Source organism: Chiroxiphia lanceolata, chromosome 22 (assembly GCF_009829145.1).
Source record: "Chiroxiphia lanceolata isolate bChiLan1 chromosome 22, bChiLan1.pri, whole genome shotgun sequence".
Classification (NCBI taxonomy): domain Eukaryota; kingdom Metazoa; phylum Chordata; class Aves; order Passeriformes; family Pipridae; genus Chiroxiphia; species Chiroxiphia lanceolata.
The window spans coordinates 4,599,910-4,618,269 of record NC_045658.1 but is presented as its reverse complement, the minus strand read 5'-3'; the positions used below and the strand labels follow the sequence as shown (position 1 = coordinate 4,618,269).

At 43.8% G+C, this 18,360-nt stretch overlaps 1 protein-coding gene across 6 annotated transcripts in view; it reads right to left on the bottom strand.

The window, feature by feature from the left end:
• The window catches only part of RERE (arginine-glutamic acid dipeptide repeats), a 206,126-nt gene that overhangs the window by 126,079 nt on the left and 61,687 nt on the right, over window positions 1-18,360 (bottom strand). For all 6 annotated transcript variants that reach the window (XM_032709297.1, XM_032709302.1, XM_032709296.1 and 3 more), the window contains exon 2: window positions 13,619-14,089. In XM_032709297.1, the coding sequence (XP_032565188.1) occupies window positions 13,619-13,943 (325 nt within the window). In that variant the 5' untranslated portion in view covers window positions 13,944-14,089. The remainder of the gene's footprint in view (window positions 1-13,618; window positions 14,090-18,360) is intronic.

Sequence of the window (18,360 nt, the reverse complement as noted above, 5' to 3'; positions counted from 1 at the left end):
CAACCAATCCCAGATGAAACACAGCCAAGTAAATTAGATTTACCTCAGGGAAGGCCTGGGCTTTCTCCAGTTACATTTGACATGACAGAAACACAGTAATTATTTTTGTTTGCTTTTGACAACTGGACCCTCCGAGGTTGCTGTAACATAAGGGCTGTTGTATTAAAAACAGGCTTGGCAATAACTACAACAAAAGCAGTGCCTTTGGAATAGAATTACTGCAGGGATGGGAACCAAGTGCCTGATTAATGATAATGACCTTAGAAATCAGAAAACTCACACAAAGCCTGCTAAACAACAAAGATGCTGCTCCCAAAGCCAAACAAGTATCTAAGGACAGTCATTGTGTCCCTTTTTATATACATAGAAATAAATGATATTCAAACCACAGAAGATACAAAACCCACCATTATCCTATGAATGGGTTTCCATGAATTTTTTTTTTTTACATTTCTACAGAAAAACTCCAAGGCTCAGAGTTTAAGCCAAACAAATATCATGGGACAGTCACTGTGTCCCTTTTTATATACATTTAAATAAATGATATTCAAACCACAGAAGATACAAACCCCACCATTATCCTATGAATGGGTTTCCATGAGGGGTTTTTTTATATTTCTGCAGAAAAACTCCAAAATCTCGGAGTTTTCTAACACACATGGATGCAGTTTGATTCAATCCAGCTTATTTGGGAGCTGTGGCAATTTAACCACATCAAAGCACCCGTGTGTTATCCCAGACTTCCCTGGCTAATCATTCCATTTGGACAAACCTCCACTCACTCCAACCAACTGCTCAGCATCCCAGATGAACCACCTATTTATTTCCATCATGTCCCACCTCCTCTCATGTGCTGGAAGTTTTTTCAGGATTCACTGGGGAACGTGCAGGAAAAGCTACGAGATTTCAGATATGGAAAACACCAAAATTTCCCAAGATTTTTATTTTTTTTTTATTTTCCCCCCCCCTTAATATCTGAGTTTTGCAAGATCTCATCTCCAGTGTTATCACACAGCAGGGCAGAACAAACAGCTGAACAGAACATCACAAAAAAATAGAGGAATGTGGCATCTACTGTGGATAAAGCAAAGGAGTTGCCTCTCTCTGTATTGCATTTAAGGGAGGCACTGCTGGCTGCCTGCCAAGCCTTAAAACAAGGATGACACCCAGTTAAGACATCTCTGAAGCAACAGAGGCCACAATGAGAAGGAAACAGGTTTATCCAGGTGCAAAGCAACGTCCTGAATGAAAAATGCCCCCCCCAAGAAAAGGAGAACACTGATGGATGGGTTCACATCATCCACCCAAAACTCACCGTAAAGAGCAATTCCTGCTGTTTGCCAGAAATCCAAACACCTTGCAAGTGGACCCAAGGAAAGAATTTTTATAATGCAATAAGATTTATGCCACTGAAAACTGCCCCACAGCCCCATCCTCACCCTCAGCACACTGCAATGTGCTGGCTCAGCCTTTTTTTGTCCCCCCACTGACCACAGATCTGGGGAACAATCTCAGCACAGAACTTCTGCACAGACTTAGGCAACTTCAGCCAAGTATAATTTGATTTATTCTGCTGAAGGATAGTTGTCCTCACATCATCCTGTGTTCACCAGGAGGTAAGAGCAAGTAACCCCATGGGAAATCATAGAATCAGTTGGGTTGGAAGTGACCTCTGAGATCATCAAGTCCAACCCTTGATCCAACCCCACTGTGGTTCCCAGCCCATGGCACTGATGCCACATCCAGTCTCTTCTTAAAAACCTCCAGGGATGGAGAATCCACCCCTTCCCTGGGCAGCCCATTCCAATGGCTGAGCACCCTCTCTGCAAAGAAATTCTTCCCAATATCCAACCTAAACCTCCCCTGGCACAGCTGAAGCCCGAGCCCTCTTGTCTTGCTGATGGTTGCCTGGGAAAAGAGACCAACCCCCCCCCGGCTCCCCCCTCCTGTCAGGGAGTTGCAGAGAGTGAGGAGGTCTCCCCTGAGCCTCCTCTTCTCCAGGCTGAACAGCCCCAGCTCCCTCAGCCTCTCCTCAGAGGACTTGTAATGTGTACAGTACAAATCCACGCAGTGAGATCTCATCCCAGGGCCACCCTGGACAACTCAAAACACCTGAGGTGTTGTGCACCACAGAGCTCCCTGCTGAACAAACTGGCAAAGGAAAGAAAAATAATCGACAAAAAATAAAAATAAAAGGGCTTTTCCATAACCTTTGCCACTCCAATGGCAAAACACAGCAAAGAAACAAATTCCCTGCACAGCTCTTGGGTTCACTGCCTGTCTCCAGCCGGGAGTGCATTTGCTTCCTTTCCCATTCCGTGTAAAACGTCCCACTGGAGATGGAGCGTTTCCCTGCCACATGGCACAGAGTCATTATGCCTTTGGGCTTGTGATATTCACCAGATGTGCCCTACTTCTGAGGGGTTACATTAATATCCCCACACTAAAAGCTGCTTTTAAAATTAGAGCTTCGATATGTGGACGTAAAGATCTTTTTTGGGGAAAAAAACCAAACCAAACCCAACCACCTCCATTTTCTGACCCTTGAGCAGCTGAAGTGTTGTGGGGTTTTTGTAGGAACCATCTTCGAAATTAGAATGCTTCTGATGTTTTACCTAATGAGTCAACACTTGCATCATGCAAGAAACAAAGCCTCAGGCTCTCTGCACAGCACCACACTTCCACAGGGATGATATTCCTTGAAAGTCATTGTCAAGGAATTGTCTACAATCCCCTGTCGTGGTTTCAAGAGCCACAAGCTCGGCCTTCACAGTGGAGCTGTGAGCAACCAGAGCTCCAATACACAGCATTTTGGGTTTGACAGCCCAGGATTTTATTGGATTCTTTCCCTCATTTTGCTTTTCCTTCAGATATTTGATGTTGGAGGTTCTGAGCCAGAGATGCTTCTGCTCCCGGGGAACAAGGGCCAGGACAAGAGGCTGTGCCAGGAGAGGGGCAGGTTGGACATCAGGAGGAATTTCCTCCTGGAAAGGGTGGACAGGCACTGGAAGGGGCTGCCCAGGCAGGTTTGGAGTCCCCACCCTGGGAGGTATCCAATGAAAAAAAAAGGAAAAAAGTGGAAAAAATGGGGGGAAAAATGGGGGGAAAAATGGGGGGAAAAATGGGGGGAAAAATGGGGGGAAAAATGGGGGGAAAAATGGGGGGAAAAATGGGGGGAAAAATGGGGGGAAAAATGGGGGGAAATTGGGGGAAAATTGGGGAAAAATTGGGGGAAATTGGGGAAAAATTGGGGAAAAATTGGGGAAAAATTGGGGAAAAATTGGGGAAAAATTGGGGAAAAATTGGGGAAAAATTGGGGAAAAATTGGGGAAAAATTGGGGAAAAATTGGGGAAAAATTGGGGAAAAATTGGGGAAAAATTGGGGAAAAATTGGGGAAAAATTGGGGAAAAATTGGGGAAAAATTGGGGGAAAATTGGGGAAAAATTGGGGAAAAATTGGGGAAAAATTGGGGAAAAATTGGGGAAAAATTGGGGAAAAATTGGGGAAAAATTGGGGAAAAATTGGGGGAAAATTGGGGGAAAATTGGGGAAAAATTGGGGAAAAATTGGGGAAAAATTGGGGAAAAATTGGGGAAAAATTGGGGAAAAATTGGGGAAAAATTGGGGAAAAATTGGGGAAAAATGGCAAGATGGTTCAGTGCCAGAGAGAAAGACAGGGAGGAGGGCACTGGGAACACCCAGCACGTGGTGTGAGCCAGGACAACATTCCCACTTGCAGGTAGGGAGCTGTGCAGCCTCCTCTCTCCTCCCCCATCTGGCTGACAACAAACAAATTGCCAGCCTGATCTTTCAGTGTCACCTCCTGCCGAGCAGATTTCCAGCAGCTCTGCTGGCTCCTTGTCAGGGAACGCCGAGCCCGAGCCCTGCTCTGCAATAAATGGTTCAACCAATTTACTGTGTTCATTTGAAGCTCACAGGAGTATTCCCAGTGCCTGGGCTATAGTTCTTATTTGGCAAATGATTTTATTATAAACTGGTATCATAGTGAATCCATTTTCTTTAAGGGGTTTTGCTGCTGTTTAATGGACTGTCAGTATAATTTAGATTTCATCTATTTAAACTCATTCAAGCCTGGCTCCTGATTGTACAATAAATGGAACATATTTCTATTCAACAAAATTAATGACAGCTAATTGTACTCTGCAGTTCCCAATTTCATAAAAGCAACTGTTCTGCAGCTCAGGCCCCCAGCTCCAGCATTTCCCACACCAATTATTTTCCTGCACTTTTCAAGCATGTCCACAACACTGCACAGCTCTCCTTGGAAGATGCATTCAGACATACTTCATTAACAACCCTGAGACAAAGCAAAATGTCCTTACAGAAAGTTGTTACCAAAAAAAAAAAAAAAAACAAGCCACACTGAAAGCAAAGGGTGCTGAGCCCCTGCAAGGGGATCCTCCTGCCTTGGAATTGTTTTTCTTTTTCAATTAAACACAGGAAAAAGGGAGGATGGGTGGGAATAAAGAATCCAGGCTGCAAAAAAATATTAATTAAATAACCAATTAGTCTAAGAGCTCCTCCTTTAGCAACAGATAAGCTTTACTGCACACATGCCATTTCAGACAGTCTTTTCTGGGCTTTTAAGGCAGCAAAGTTTTGCTGCAGGTGCCACATTTGCTCCCAGTGCTTCTCACAAACACCCACGGAGCCACCTGGCTCCCAAACCTCCTCTGGCTGCATTTCCACAGCTCTGCACAGACACTCCTTTCTAAACCTGGGAGACACAAAAGATGAGCAGCACCACAAATGTCTCACTTGATTTACACAGCCTTAACTTCCTTTTCTATTAAAGAATTCCCCCAGTGTGCAATTCCCAACTCACTGGGACGACAGCTCCAGGTAATTCCTCAACACAGGGATTATAATAAACCTTTAAAAATGGGAAAAATCATCACATTCTACATGGGATCAAGTGGTTTTCCACGATGCCTTTGAGTAGGGAATGCAACCAGCCAACACACAAAAATGTGCAGAGATCAAAGGACTGGGATTGGGGAGACACAGAACCTTTCTTCTCATGCACTTCCCATTCACTTGTGTTTCCCAATTTTGGCAATGAGTCACTGTGGAGGAAATAAAGAGTCAACAGTTGGCCCACGGAGCTGCACTTGATGTAAAAACTGTCATTTTTATGTGGTTTTAAGGAGCTCTTGTACAGTCCACGCAGGACTGGAACTCCACACTCTACCAGGGAAAACAGGCACACCACGAGGGCTTGGAAAACTCTTCCATTCCCAAACCCACCACAAACACCAAATGGTTGTTTAACTTCTCTCCCTTAGCCACCTTTTTGATAATTCGAGTGTAACACACTCATCAAAACCTGATATCTTGTTTTTTTCATCCAGCCTGGTTGATGTTCTCTGTTTGCACCCCCAGCACACCCAAAAAGCCAGTTTTATGCATGAAGGAGCTGGTGTGCTCTGCCACACAGCCTTAATTATTTCCTGTGCTTAATATTAATGACTTACTCCCTCTAAAACCCACACTTCTCCAACTCTCCAATGCTTTATTTGGAAAAAAAAAAAAATAAAATCCCAGCCATTCCTATTTCCCATCCCTGACCCATCAACTTCATCCTCCTGATTAGACACAGAGCAATCCATTTTCTAAGCTGTTGGTGCAGCCCTGAACAGAAACATGTGTTCAGAGCAGGGAAATTAAATGTGTCACTTGAGTGAGGATGATTTTCCCAGAGTGCTGCATTTCAAACAGTGCAGCCTGTGGAGATGCAAATACTGGCACTGCTGAGTGAGCTCACATGAGAACCTCCCTGTTACCCACCCAACAGGCACAAAAAAACGAGGCTCTGGCCAAAGATCTCCTCAAATTCAAATGTACAGCTGAAAAAAATATCATTTCCTTGCATTTCTCCCTTCTGCCCAAGCACCAAAGTCAAATTTAAACTCCCCAGCAAACAGCTGACTTTCCTGCAAACAGCTGGCAGCACTGAAAAATTACCTTTACTCCTCAAAATCAACCTGTATTTTCCCAAATGCAAACCCTTTTCCCTGGAAGGAGCTCTGAGAAGCCTTTCACACAGAACAAATCAAGGCAGCAGCTGTAAAGCTGATCTTACAGCAGAAGTGTTATTTACTTGGTTTTAACACTGGTATGTCACCTTTTCCCCTTCATTTTAAAGCACAATAATTATATATATATATATATAAAATATATATATAATATATATAAAAAATACATAATTATATATATATAAAATATATATAAAATATATAAAAATAGATTATATTTAATGTATATTTATTTAATATTATAATTAATGTATTGTATTGATATATAATAGCATAAAAACTTGCTGTTGGGTCAGCCCTGGGCAGAGCCACCTCCTCAGTGCTGCTCTCCATGATTTCTACACAAAGGCCAAACAAAGCCAGAGGAATCCATTTGCCAGATCAACCTTGATCTGCACTTAAGGCTCCATCTGCCAGGCACCAGCAGCTGTCCATGGGCAGAGCAGTGCAAGAGTAAATGTGAACTCAGGAAATGCATCTTGTTTTTTTCATCCAGCCCGGTTGATGTTCTCTGTTTGTACCCCCAGCACACACAGAAAGGCAGTTTTATGCATTAAGGAGCTGGTGTGCTCTGCCACACAGCCTTAATTATTTTCTGTGCTTAATATTATTCACTTACTCCCTTTAAAAACCACATTTCTCCAACTCTCCAACGCTGAGAATCAAAATTAATGATGAGCACTGTGATATCCCACAGTACAGGACAGAACCAGCCCGAGTTTCAGCTGCAGACAAACAGGCTGTTCCTACACACAGACTTCAATCAGCTGCAAAAAAAAACCCTTCTGGGATGTTTTCACACATTTTCTTAACCCTCCTGACATGATTTAGGACTCACCTACTAATCCAGGCCTCTACTTTAATTTTTTTTTTCCCCTTCTTTTAATTACCCGAGGAGGAAAATGGGTAAAGAACACATTTGTTTCCATTGAAACAAAAAAAGTCTTAATGTTTTCTTAAAAAAAAAGAAAAAAGATTGTTATTTTTCCTCACCACTATTCACAGATGCAGAAGGGTTGAAAACAGTGGTGGAAGTGTGAAAAATAAGAGAGCTTTTCTAACCACATGAAGCAGCTCAGCTCCTGAGGTGACTCCTCTTCAGAGGAGCTGAAAGTCTGGCACTGAACTATTGCAATGATCTGCTGTCACAATGGTAACAGATTTTCAAAGGAAAAGGAAAATACAGGCTCTGCATCACTTTGGAACACACTCAATCCAACTGTGGAGCTCCTGAGGGAACAGGAGACCACACGTGGAAAATACACATCTCTGTGACAAACCTGAGCCACCCAACAGGCACAAAAAACAAGGGTTTGGCCAAAGACCTCCTCAAATTCAAATGTACAGCTGAAAAAAAATCATCTCCTTGCATTTCTTCCTTCTGCCCAAGCACCAAATTCAAATTTCAACTTCCCAGAAAACAATTAAATTTCCTCCTTCCAACTTCAGCAGCCTAAAATGCACTTGCCAGAATTTCAAGGCTTATAGAAAAAAAGTTCATGTTCATCTTACACATATTTTTATACTATATTCTGGCATGGCCCCTTTTTGCAGCTGATAAAGCTGTCAGAATTAATAGAAGCATCCAGAAGAAAGACAAACACATGGGCCAACGTCAAATACAAGCCAAGCACTGTCAGAGCATGAGTTTTTCTGTTTCATTCAGCCCAGATCCCAACATACCATTTATCAACAAATAAACAGAGGGAGAAAGAACTTCGGTTTGATCCTTGTTTTTGTATTTTTATAAAGTTCATGGATTAAAACAACCATTCCAGCAATTTCCTCAGTTACAACAATACAAACCATCGACAGAGTTTTAATAAAGGGAACGTTCACAATTAATTAACACCAGAAAAAACTAAAGATTAAAATTTATATTGCTTGATAAGCAACCTGACAGGGGATTTTAAGGCAGCCAGAAGGAATCTCAGCCTGACTGGATCTTAGGAAAATATCATTGTGGTTCCACTGAGGCTGGGACTCCCCAGGGCAGCGACTGCAGCCCTGCAGGTTCACACACAACCTGACCCCCCTTCTTTGGCTGTTTTCTCACTGTGACAGAGCAAGAACCCAACTCCTGCAGGTCCTCCAGCCCTGCAGACTCTTCCACAGCTGAGGAAGTGCTCCCTTGGAAAAAGGGCCACTCTAAACCAGAACATATCCCAGGGAAAAGCAGGATCTCACTTGGACACGTCTGGTGCCGACCGAGCCGCAGGATTTCACAACAGTGTCTGACCTGCAGAGTCAGTCCTGTCCTGCTCCCACCCTGCCCAGGGAACAGCTCAGGGGGTTGTGGTGCCTCCTGAGCTGCACTCAGGGGCAGGAATCCAACAGAACTCTGAAGTGACATCGACCTCTAAACCCAAAGAAGTCAGTGCTCAGCTCAAGTTTTATTTTCCAGTAGCAATATCTCACTTTCATCCCAGTGACAACAACTTCCCACACCTTAGAAATAAAAAGGCAACTAAACCCAAAGGTCCAACAGCTGTCCCAAACAGCCTAAAAGAATGGAAGAAATTCTTTACAGAGAGGGTGCTCAGCCATTGGAATGGGCTGCCCAGGGAAGTGGTGGATTCTCCATCCCTGGAGGTTTTTAGGAAGAGACTGGATGTGGCATCAGTGCCATGGGCTGGGAACCACGGCGGGGTTGGATCAAGGGTTGGACTTGATGATCTTGGAGGTCCCTTCCAACCCAGCTGATTCTCTGATTCTAAATGGCAAAGGAACTCAGTCCTGTTTTTCAGATACAAGGACATGTTCCAGGACACACAGAAGGAGTGGGAGGTGTCTCTGCCCATGGCAGGGACACGGAATGGGATGATCCTTAAGGTCCCTTCCAGCCCAAACCATCCTGTGATTCCATCTGATGAAAAAGCTCATTCTGCCTCTTTCCCTGCACTGTATCAAACTGCTTGTTCTTGATACTCTATAAACTTTAAGAAGCCATAATTAAAATATTTGTTTCATCTATTCCAGTTTGCATTTTCAAATTTTGTATGCAAATGCAACCCAGTCAGACAGTTCCAAATAAAAGAATAAGCCAAGATGATATATATATATATTCACATGGCCTATGTTTTAAAATAACTTAAGGCTCTTAAAAAGTGCTGTTTTTATTTAACAGTCATCCTTCTTGGTTTGGGGCTAATTCACTGAGTGGTTAATGCTTTAGTGTTTCTCTATGTAGAAATATTATATATAATACAGATATAGTAAATAATATTGCTCTGTTGGTCCAACAGCTGTCCCAAACAGCCTAAAACATCTCTAAATGACAAAGGAACTCGTTCCTGTTTTTCAGATACTAGTCCACATGTCCAGGACACACAGAAGGAGTGGGAGGTGTCTCTGGACATGGGCGCTGGAATGGGATGATCTTTAAGGTTCCTTCCAACCCAAACCATCCTGTGATTCCATCTGATGAAAAAGCTCATTCTGCCTCTTTCCCTGAACTATATCAAACTGCACTTCCCATATCTAACCCCCTGCACCTCTTCTTCCAGCTTCACACGGATCCTAAAACTCCAGGACAAGGAGGCTCTCCCACAAGCTGTTCCAAAGCAGTTTGCTGGAGAAGCAGAGTGGGGTGTGGGATCATTTCACCTTGTGTCACCTCACGCTGACTCCTCTTGCTCAGGTGCTGTTTATGTAGCTACTGATGTCACTGGAGAAACAGATCCTCATAAATCCTTTTAATTCCTGCAGATCCTTTTAAATGTTTCTACGTAGGCGAAGCAAACAATGTTGTCCTCAGCTCCAGGGGACATGAAGTCACCTGGTTTTTTTTCCTGAAGCTCCAAATCAGTTCAGACTTCCACCCAACAAAGTTTTTCCAGTCCAGCACTCAAGGTGCCACCACAATGACACCACAGCAGTTTGCTCAGTGACAATACCCTCAGTTTTAAATTCTGTGACTTTAATATGAGAATATCCTTTCCTGAGGTGTTCAACAGGCTGAGGGTGAAAGGGGACAGGGACACCCAGAGGTTCCTCCAAGTAAGAAAGGTATTCAAGAGCTCAAAGAACAAGATAATCATTATCCACAGAGCCAGCTACTATTCTGATGCAGATATTTCTACTATGTACTTTTGCTGGCATCTTAATCCATTTACTTCATAATTTATTGGGCTACTGAAAAGGAAATCTCCATGTCCAATGACAGGCTGAAGACACAGGAGAAAAATACCTCCATATGTCAGGTTCTTGTAAGATTTTAAGCTTGTTGTTGCCCTCGTGAAGAGGGAGGGGAAAGATGCAAATATATTACCTCGTGCTAAGGAAGCCTAAAGCAAATCTGAACATACCCTCTGCAACCAAAATTCATGTTCCAACAGGAATTTGGACAAAAGCAAGGTTACAACTGTGGGGGGGGGGGGGGGGGGGGAATCAGGAAAACTCCCCAGATTAGACTGGGAAGGAAATGGGAGGGAGGTTGTGGAAGCTGAGGGGACAGATGGGGAACTGGGCCAACAAGCTTTTAGGAGAGGTCTGTGTGATTCCCAGCAAAGTAGAGAAGATTAATTGCATAGTGTTGTCTAAGCCCTACTCGGTTCTTTTTAATACCTTGTTTAAAGCTGTGCATGAATTCATTATATCCATGCAAATTAATAAGAGCAGTATTTATACAGTAACAATGTAGTGCCACCTTTCACTTGGAAAAATTCCAATTATCTTGATTATGTATTTATTTACAGTTTGTTTTCTATTGCTCCAATACAGCTGCTGAGCTCAGCATGGGAAAAAAAGGTTGCATTAAGTGCTGGATTAAGTACTGTACAGCAACAGGGTAAACACAGAATGAGATTTTAAGCAAGGACTTCACAGGAGGAAAATGCAGCCCTTTAACTTTCATCCATATCAGCTAAGAGTATTTAAGGGACAGAATCAAATGACTGGAAAGGATTTCCTTCCCTTAAAGCCTAGGAGATGTAAGCTGAAGACAGCTATCCCTATTGCACACACCTTTAATTTTCATCTTTCTAATCCTTGCTGTGTCTCATTAATTTAAGCTCTCTAATCTCTCTTAAAATTTATGTAATTTGCACCCTTAGCTACAAATACATCTTCCTGTGTGTAACAAGCTGTAAGAGCTCCTTCTGTAACACATGCTAAAACTGGTTTTTGGATGAATTAAGCATAGGAATGTGTATTCAAGATCTCAGCCTGTTGAGAAATTACCTTTTAAATCGAATTTAAAAATCAGTATATTCAGTTAAGGTTCCAGCTAAGCTCATGTCCCTCCAGAACTGAGCTAATGTTTGTTCTCACCACCCTCAGCACTTTTCAAGACAAAGTTTTACAAAAGCACAAAGAGCAAACTGAACAGAAAAGTTTCAGTGCTGGGGCACATCTCTTATGCTAATTATTACTAATCACGTAACATTTAATAAGCAGATTCTTAAATTACAGAACAGTTACAAATGCCCCATTATCACACAGACTGTGGCTTTCCCTGTTCTTTCACTGAATAACCTCCTCCACACCAGCTCCAACCACTCCTCCATCCCACTGCAACAGGGGAAAATTGAGATCACAAACTGGTTTCCCGTCTTCATTTCAAGCCCCAGCTCTTTCTGCAATAAAGCCAGTGTCTCACATTGTACTCCTGGGCCCACACAACAGCTGCTCTCCACAGATTCTGAATTATTTTTCATCCTCTGACACTGAAAATAAGATTGTCACCAGAGCCAGAGCTTCTGCAGCTCCCTATTGCCACTGCTCGGGCGACAAATATTCCCCAGCCGCGAGCCCTGACCGAGGGACAGACAGCTCCTGGAATGGTTTGGAGTGAGGGATGAAAGGAGTCCAAATTGAAGCTGAAGCATTTCAAGAGATAAGCTGCTCTGACTAATGTTGGGAGAGCTCAGTGAAAAACAGACTCTCGGACTTCCAGGGGGGGAAGGAGGAGTGTGGAATTCAGCACCTCCCGCCCGGAGCAGCCGGGTCTGACCCACACACCTCGGGGCACCCACAGCCTCTAAAACTGGGGACAGCACTTCAAACACTCCCAGCTGTACTGATGCCTTAAGGTCCATCTAGTTTTTTGATTTTTCTAATTTTTCTAAGTTTTATAAGTAGTTATGTAGCAGAAGCAGATTTTAGAAGCAGCAGCATTTATTCCCTTACCCTTAGCATAGTAACTACAACCCTTTTATCCCAATTCCCCAAATCAATACCCCTGAATTCCATGAGAAATGTTTAGTCTCTCTTTAAGATAGGCCTCTTCTGTTTGAGGACATCTAATCCTGGCCTGAACTGCGAGAGTACAGTCAAGACCTGGGTAACCAGGTGCCCCTTGTACCCCAAAGAAGATGAAGATGATGAAGAAAAGGGTCTCAAAGACCCCAGCCCCAATTCCCCAGGGGTGGGACTGGGGGTGGATCAGGGCAAAAGCCAGGGGGTGGAAAAACCTGGGATTGGACAGAGAATATTATAAATTATAACATCTGTAACAGAAGCATCTTGTAACCCCGTGCCCAGGCACGAGTTAAATACTTTCCTTATCTCACCCTCAAAACTAAGCTGTCTCAGAGTTTTTATTCCCTGAGTTTTCTTTTAGGTATCAGTACTCACACAGTGACATTTCTGTAGCTGAGCTATTACACAGCACCTCACAGAAAAATGAGATTTGACCTCCTGAGTTTCCCAGGTTTTCAGTTTGGATCCATCTCTGTTTTGCTCACTGTGGCACACTGAGCATTTCACAGCAAAGGGATGTAAAACCATCACTGTTCAGCCAACAGTGAAGCCAAAACCAATTATTGCTTGTGGGGGAACAAACAACTGCAATCAACACTTTTGAGATGCTGTGCAGGTGAACAGAGAAGTTTGTACTCAAAATGTGAGGAACACACAGGGCTGAATAATCTCATTTTCAAGTACAGGCTGAGGAAAATGTTAACTGGCAGCAGCCACAGGTTAGACCTTGAAACCTTACATGAGACCCTAAAAACGTGATGTTCAGAGGCACATCCAAGACATGCAGAGCACACCCCAAGCTCCTGGTTCTGTGCCCAAAACATCCCAGACACTTGCTGGTGCTGACACTGCTAAAGCTGCTGTGCACAGGCTCAGCTGTTAATGAGGAGGGTGAAATCAGTGGCATAACAGGGATGAGACCTGGAGTCACCCGATTTATATTTCACAGAAGACAGCAGAGGAGCTTTAGAAAACAATCACAGACCCACAGACAAACTTGCCAGAAAGGTTTGAAGATCATCCCAGTCAAACCTCCAGCTCAGATCAGCTTGTTCCCAAAGTGGGAGCAAAGCCTTTGGTGCATTACCCCATTTAGTTTCAAATCTCCCAGGGACAGAGATTCCACGGGACACACAGATAATTAACACAACAGAAAGCAAAAAGGGTGGCTCTTTCCTGAAGGGGAGCTAAATCAGACAGCACAAGATACACTGAAAAGCTTTTGCATGCACAGCCCCCTTTGTCTCCTTGGAAAGGCTGCCCCCAGGACAAGGATCATTTCAATTAGCAGGGAGCACACTGGGCTGGCTGGGAGCACAAGGCCTTCCAAAGGGAAACAACCCAGGGAAGGGATTTCTTACCTCCAGGCCTGTACACCACGTCGTCCTCGGTGATGAAGGACGTGATCTCCCCGTTGTCGGTCCTCTCGTAGCGGGATTTCTTCTTGGGGGGTTTCTTTTTGCTCTTCTTGGTGGACTCCTCGGTGGTGGCACTGTTGTTGTCGTTGTCCTCATCCTCGCTGTGGTCGCTCTCCGCGTAATTCTTGGCACCTCCTTCCAAGGTGCAGCTCCTCCGGGGCCGGGAGTTCTCGCTCTCCCTCGCCTTGTCCCTCTTGTCCCGCTCCTTCTCCCGGTCTCTGTCCCTGTCCTTCTCTTTGTCTTTGTCTTTCTCCTTGTCCGCTGTCATGATTCGCCACGTGCCTTCTTCTGTCCTCTCACGGCTGGGCCTCCGTGAAAGGTAGACAGTGAGCCTGGGCTTCAGTCTTCTGAATTTCTCACTCAAATCCAGGAAAAATTCGACCACTCCGACAACCCCAGCGTTTTAAAAAGGTTCTTGAAGGGGGGACGGGAAAGAAAGAAGGGAAAAGCCCATGTTAATATTCGAAATTCTCGCCGTTTCCGCAAAAATAAAAATTCGAACCCCCGCGACCCCAAAGCGATTCGGTCAGAACTGTCAAATACAAAGCAGCTCTTTGAAGGCTTCACAGAAATAATAACTGCAGTGTCTGTAAAATGTTTGAAGCCACTTCCCTCCTCAGAAAGATCCTCACAACTCCTTAAAAAAAAAAATTCTTCTGTTCGCTACAGACGCGCAATAACTTCTGGGATGGGTAGTGCTCCCTGAGAACACACATCACTTTACACCTGCAGCTAACAGGGAGGAAAAAAAGCAATTCCATGAAAGATTTAGGAAGGGACAAGTGCAAGAAAGGAGGAGACTCTGGCTCTCAGCTGGAAGCAAATGAAGGAGTTCAGCAAATGGCTGGATTGTTTTACATCCCCACACCACTCACAACGGATGCCCTACAAAGCTGGGACAGAGTGAAGGATGCCATCTGCCACTTCCAGGGCAATCTGTTAGGAAGTCCTGCCCCTATCCTGCTTTTCCAAAAATAGAGCCAACCTGTAATCCACAGATTACAGGAATTAATTAATTGAAACCAAACCAAACCGCAGGAGTTACAAGTGCACTAACAAAACCTGCTTTTCCATAGATAAAAATAGGATCTTTCCTAAAAGGAGGGTGTTTCAAAAAGGAGGCATCCACACACAAAGGTAAATTATCTTTTTCCCCCTGATTCACCAGTTTACCCACATCTAATTCCTAAGTTTCCAGGAAGCTGCTACTTGGTGCAATGAGAACTTCACCCACTGTGTAGAAAGCTGCAGCCTCAAAGGCTGGGCCCTGAGAACATTCATTGTTCATGTATTAAGCTTCTGAAACCACATTAGAGAAGGAAAAGGACTATTTTCATCTTTAAGAAGTCAGCTGAGCAGACAGTGATCCCCTGCACTTGACATTCCTTCAGCCTGACACCAATCTCAGACCACAACATTCCCGTCCCTGTCGACTCCCACCTCCAGCAATGGAAACAGCAAAAGAGAGAGACAAATTGCTTTTGCTGATGCAATTCAGGCTGTGCCTCGAATCTCTCAGGCATTTCCTGAATGAACAGCTCAGGTAGGAAATGATTCTGTTTTCTTTCCCTGTTATAGCAGCTGCCATCACTCTGATAACACACCGGGGGAATCCAATGAAACTCCAGTGGAGAAGAGCACAATGAACCTGTCAACTGCCAGAGAAGTTGCAGGTAATAGTGAGAGCAAAGCTCTACAGGGATTCAATAAGAAATGTCTTAAATTTCCAGAGGTTAGGGAATTCCCCAGCAGTAAACTCGGGGGTTTTTTAACTCTGGCTGTTGATATAAAGATCACTCTGGTGAAAGGATCACACCCCTCTTGTGGCACAGCCGAGCCCAGCACAAGCACCTTTCTCTGGCAAGTGCAAAATGTGTCTCTTTAGCCTCTAAATAATTTCCAATTAAAAAAAAAATAATCATCCATCAGTCACCACAGTATTGGATTATTGGGGATGGGTGGTACGTGAACAGAAAGAGCAGCTGGACAGCTACAGGGCTTTTCCTTGAAGCCCCAAACTTAAGGAGGTGCCAACCACCCCACACAGCTCTAAACATAAAGGAAAAATGATTTTAAAGTCCCTGTCCCAAGGAAAAATAAACCAAAGTTGATTAATAACTGACAGATAACTCATCCATATTAATTTTATCTGCATCTGAGGCATTCTGAGCTTCTCTTCGTAACCCACAACTCTCAAGGAAGCAGAGTTGTGCAAATAACCCTGGAAAAAGCAGCCAGGCTCTCAGGGCAGGCTGCTCCTGGCCAAGCTTTATTTGGAAAGCAAATTCCAAGTGAACCATTTTACACCAGTGGAGTCTGTTCAAGAGCCAACACCACATCAAACCCAGTGACCTCCCCGTGCCTGGGGGGGTAAATCACTTTACAGGAGTCACCCCCCAAATGCATTTTCCCCCCCTTAATCTGCTTTTCTGTCTCCATCGACCCTTTTTATGGGCAGAGGTAAAACCAACTGGCCAGGAAAGAGAAAAAACCCTTCCACAGCCCCTGCCATGGAGCACAGGAGAAGCCTCCAAACATCCTCAACTGATGGGTTCCAGTTCTCCCCAGGAGCAAGGACCAACCCTGCAGGACTTAACCCCCCCCAACAGCTGCAGGTTTTAAATCCTTGCTGTTGCTCTCACATTAAATCCAAACAAAGTACTTCAGTGTTTTTATTACAAGTCCAATTATTAATGGGGATTTTTTTTCCTGGGTTTTTTGTGTTTTGGGTTTGGTTGTTTTTTTTTTTTGCACAGAGGAGGAACGTTGAATAAATAAACACCACGTTCAGAATGATTTCATGTAATAATTAGTGTAGAGCACAGTCAGTCTGTTCATCTGTGAAATTTCCAGCTAAAAAAACACAGCCAAATGGCCACTCTCCTCCCAGCTCCCATTTCAGGAGATTCCATAAAAAGTCATTTCCATAGCCAATGTATTTATGAACAGCACAGGCAGCCTCTTCATCTTATCAGTCCCTACCTTGTGCTGCAATCTCATCACGAGCACTGTTCAACTTTCTCACAAAAATACATCCCATTTCCAAGACTATTTTACTCTAAATGCTCAATTTCAAAAGTTTTGCAGCAGATTCAACCAACATCATCGTGAAGCAAGGACTACTTCTGTCTAAGAATAAAGCAATCCCATAACCTTAAATTCAGTTGCAACAAGACCAAGAAAAAACACAACAGAGAAAAGATAATGTTACACAAACTCAACTGTGCAACAGCAATACAGGGCTGTCAGAGGAGCAAAGAAAAATTGTTTAATCAGCAGCCACCTAATTAAGATTAAGCCATTATTACCACTAAGAAGTATTTGATTAAGAAACTTTATTATTTAAGCAATGAGTCAAAGGTGTTTTGAAGATTCCAACATATATTTTGCTTTCATGGTGAGACACAACATTGTCCCCTGCTGCATCCCCGCTCTTTATTTACCACCACCAGAAACCAAAAGCAAAGAGCTGTTTATAGATAAAGGACACACCCAGTATCTGGAAGGATCCCTTTGACCATAAGAGCAGAGAGTTTCTCATACATCATCTAAACTTCAATATTTGGGTTTCATTTCACAAGTTCTCACCTCGCCCACCAACCACCCTGGAACAGGAGGATGTTACAGACTCAACGTGGTGCTGAATCACTCTGGACCAAAATGGAAATACTGTGAAAAAGTATCTGCTGGCTCAGCATCACTCCTCACTCCCAGATGTTGTGGTGGGTTCAGCACTTGTGGAATTCTGAATGAACGTGGAACCCGAGGAAACACCAGCACAAAACCCACAAAAATACCCTGAGCCTTCTTTTTTTGTTCTCTAAAGCAAACTGGGGTAATACATCATACAGTGATCACACGGATGTTTAACTCTGGATTAGGACAGCAGAGGCAAATACACTGAAAATCCGGGTTTTGGCAAGCCCTGGGGTTTGGGTTTCCTGTAATTTTATTCACTGGCAGCCCCTCGTTCTCCCTGTACCAAAGCACCACCAAAGCAGCTGCTTCTGTCATTAAACTACAGAAGAGAAATTCAGGTTAAGCACCACGGGCTGAAGGGCATTAACAGCCTTTGATACCGGTTTACTGCTCCCTCCGTAGGGAATTCAGCTCGGAAAGAAGTCATTTGAGCTAAAAGGGGAACAATCACTTTACAATAGCTGAGCCCGGCATGCAAAGGAGGGGGAGAACAGCCCCTGTCCATTATTTGCTCGATGCAAGTTGAAAAACCTGAGGAAAAACGTTAACTCTGCTGCAATCACACTCTGAGACTTCGTTGTTGTTATTATTTTGTAACCAGAGCCTCAGGATATGTCCACTTCTCCAAGTAAGTTTATTACACCCACTGTGGGAGAGCTTCCTTTGCCTCCACCCTGTGTGCCACCAGACTTGAAAGGTCTTTTTTTTATCTGAAATCGTTCCGAGATCAAACACGAGCCAAAAGCATGTTTGCAGAGTTACTCACTGAAGTTTTCTGTTCTCTGCTTTGTAGCAGAAAATGCAGATACCGGTGACCTCACGACACATTCAAGTGTGTTTGAGTCCTGTTAAAAGGCTCAGTGATGAAGGAACAGAGCAAACTGGGACCAGGAACCCTGAGTTTGAGTCTGGGGCAGGCAGGATGGAGGAAAGTTGGCACTGAGTGTCTCAGGAGAGGTCTGCAAGCAGGTGATTCACCAGGTCAG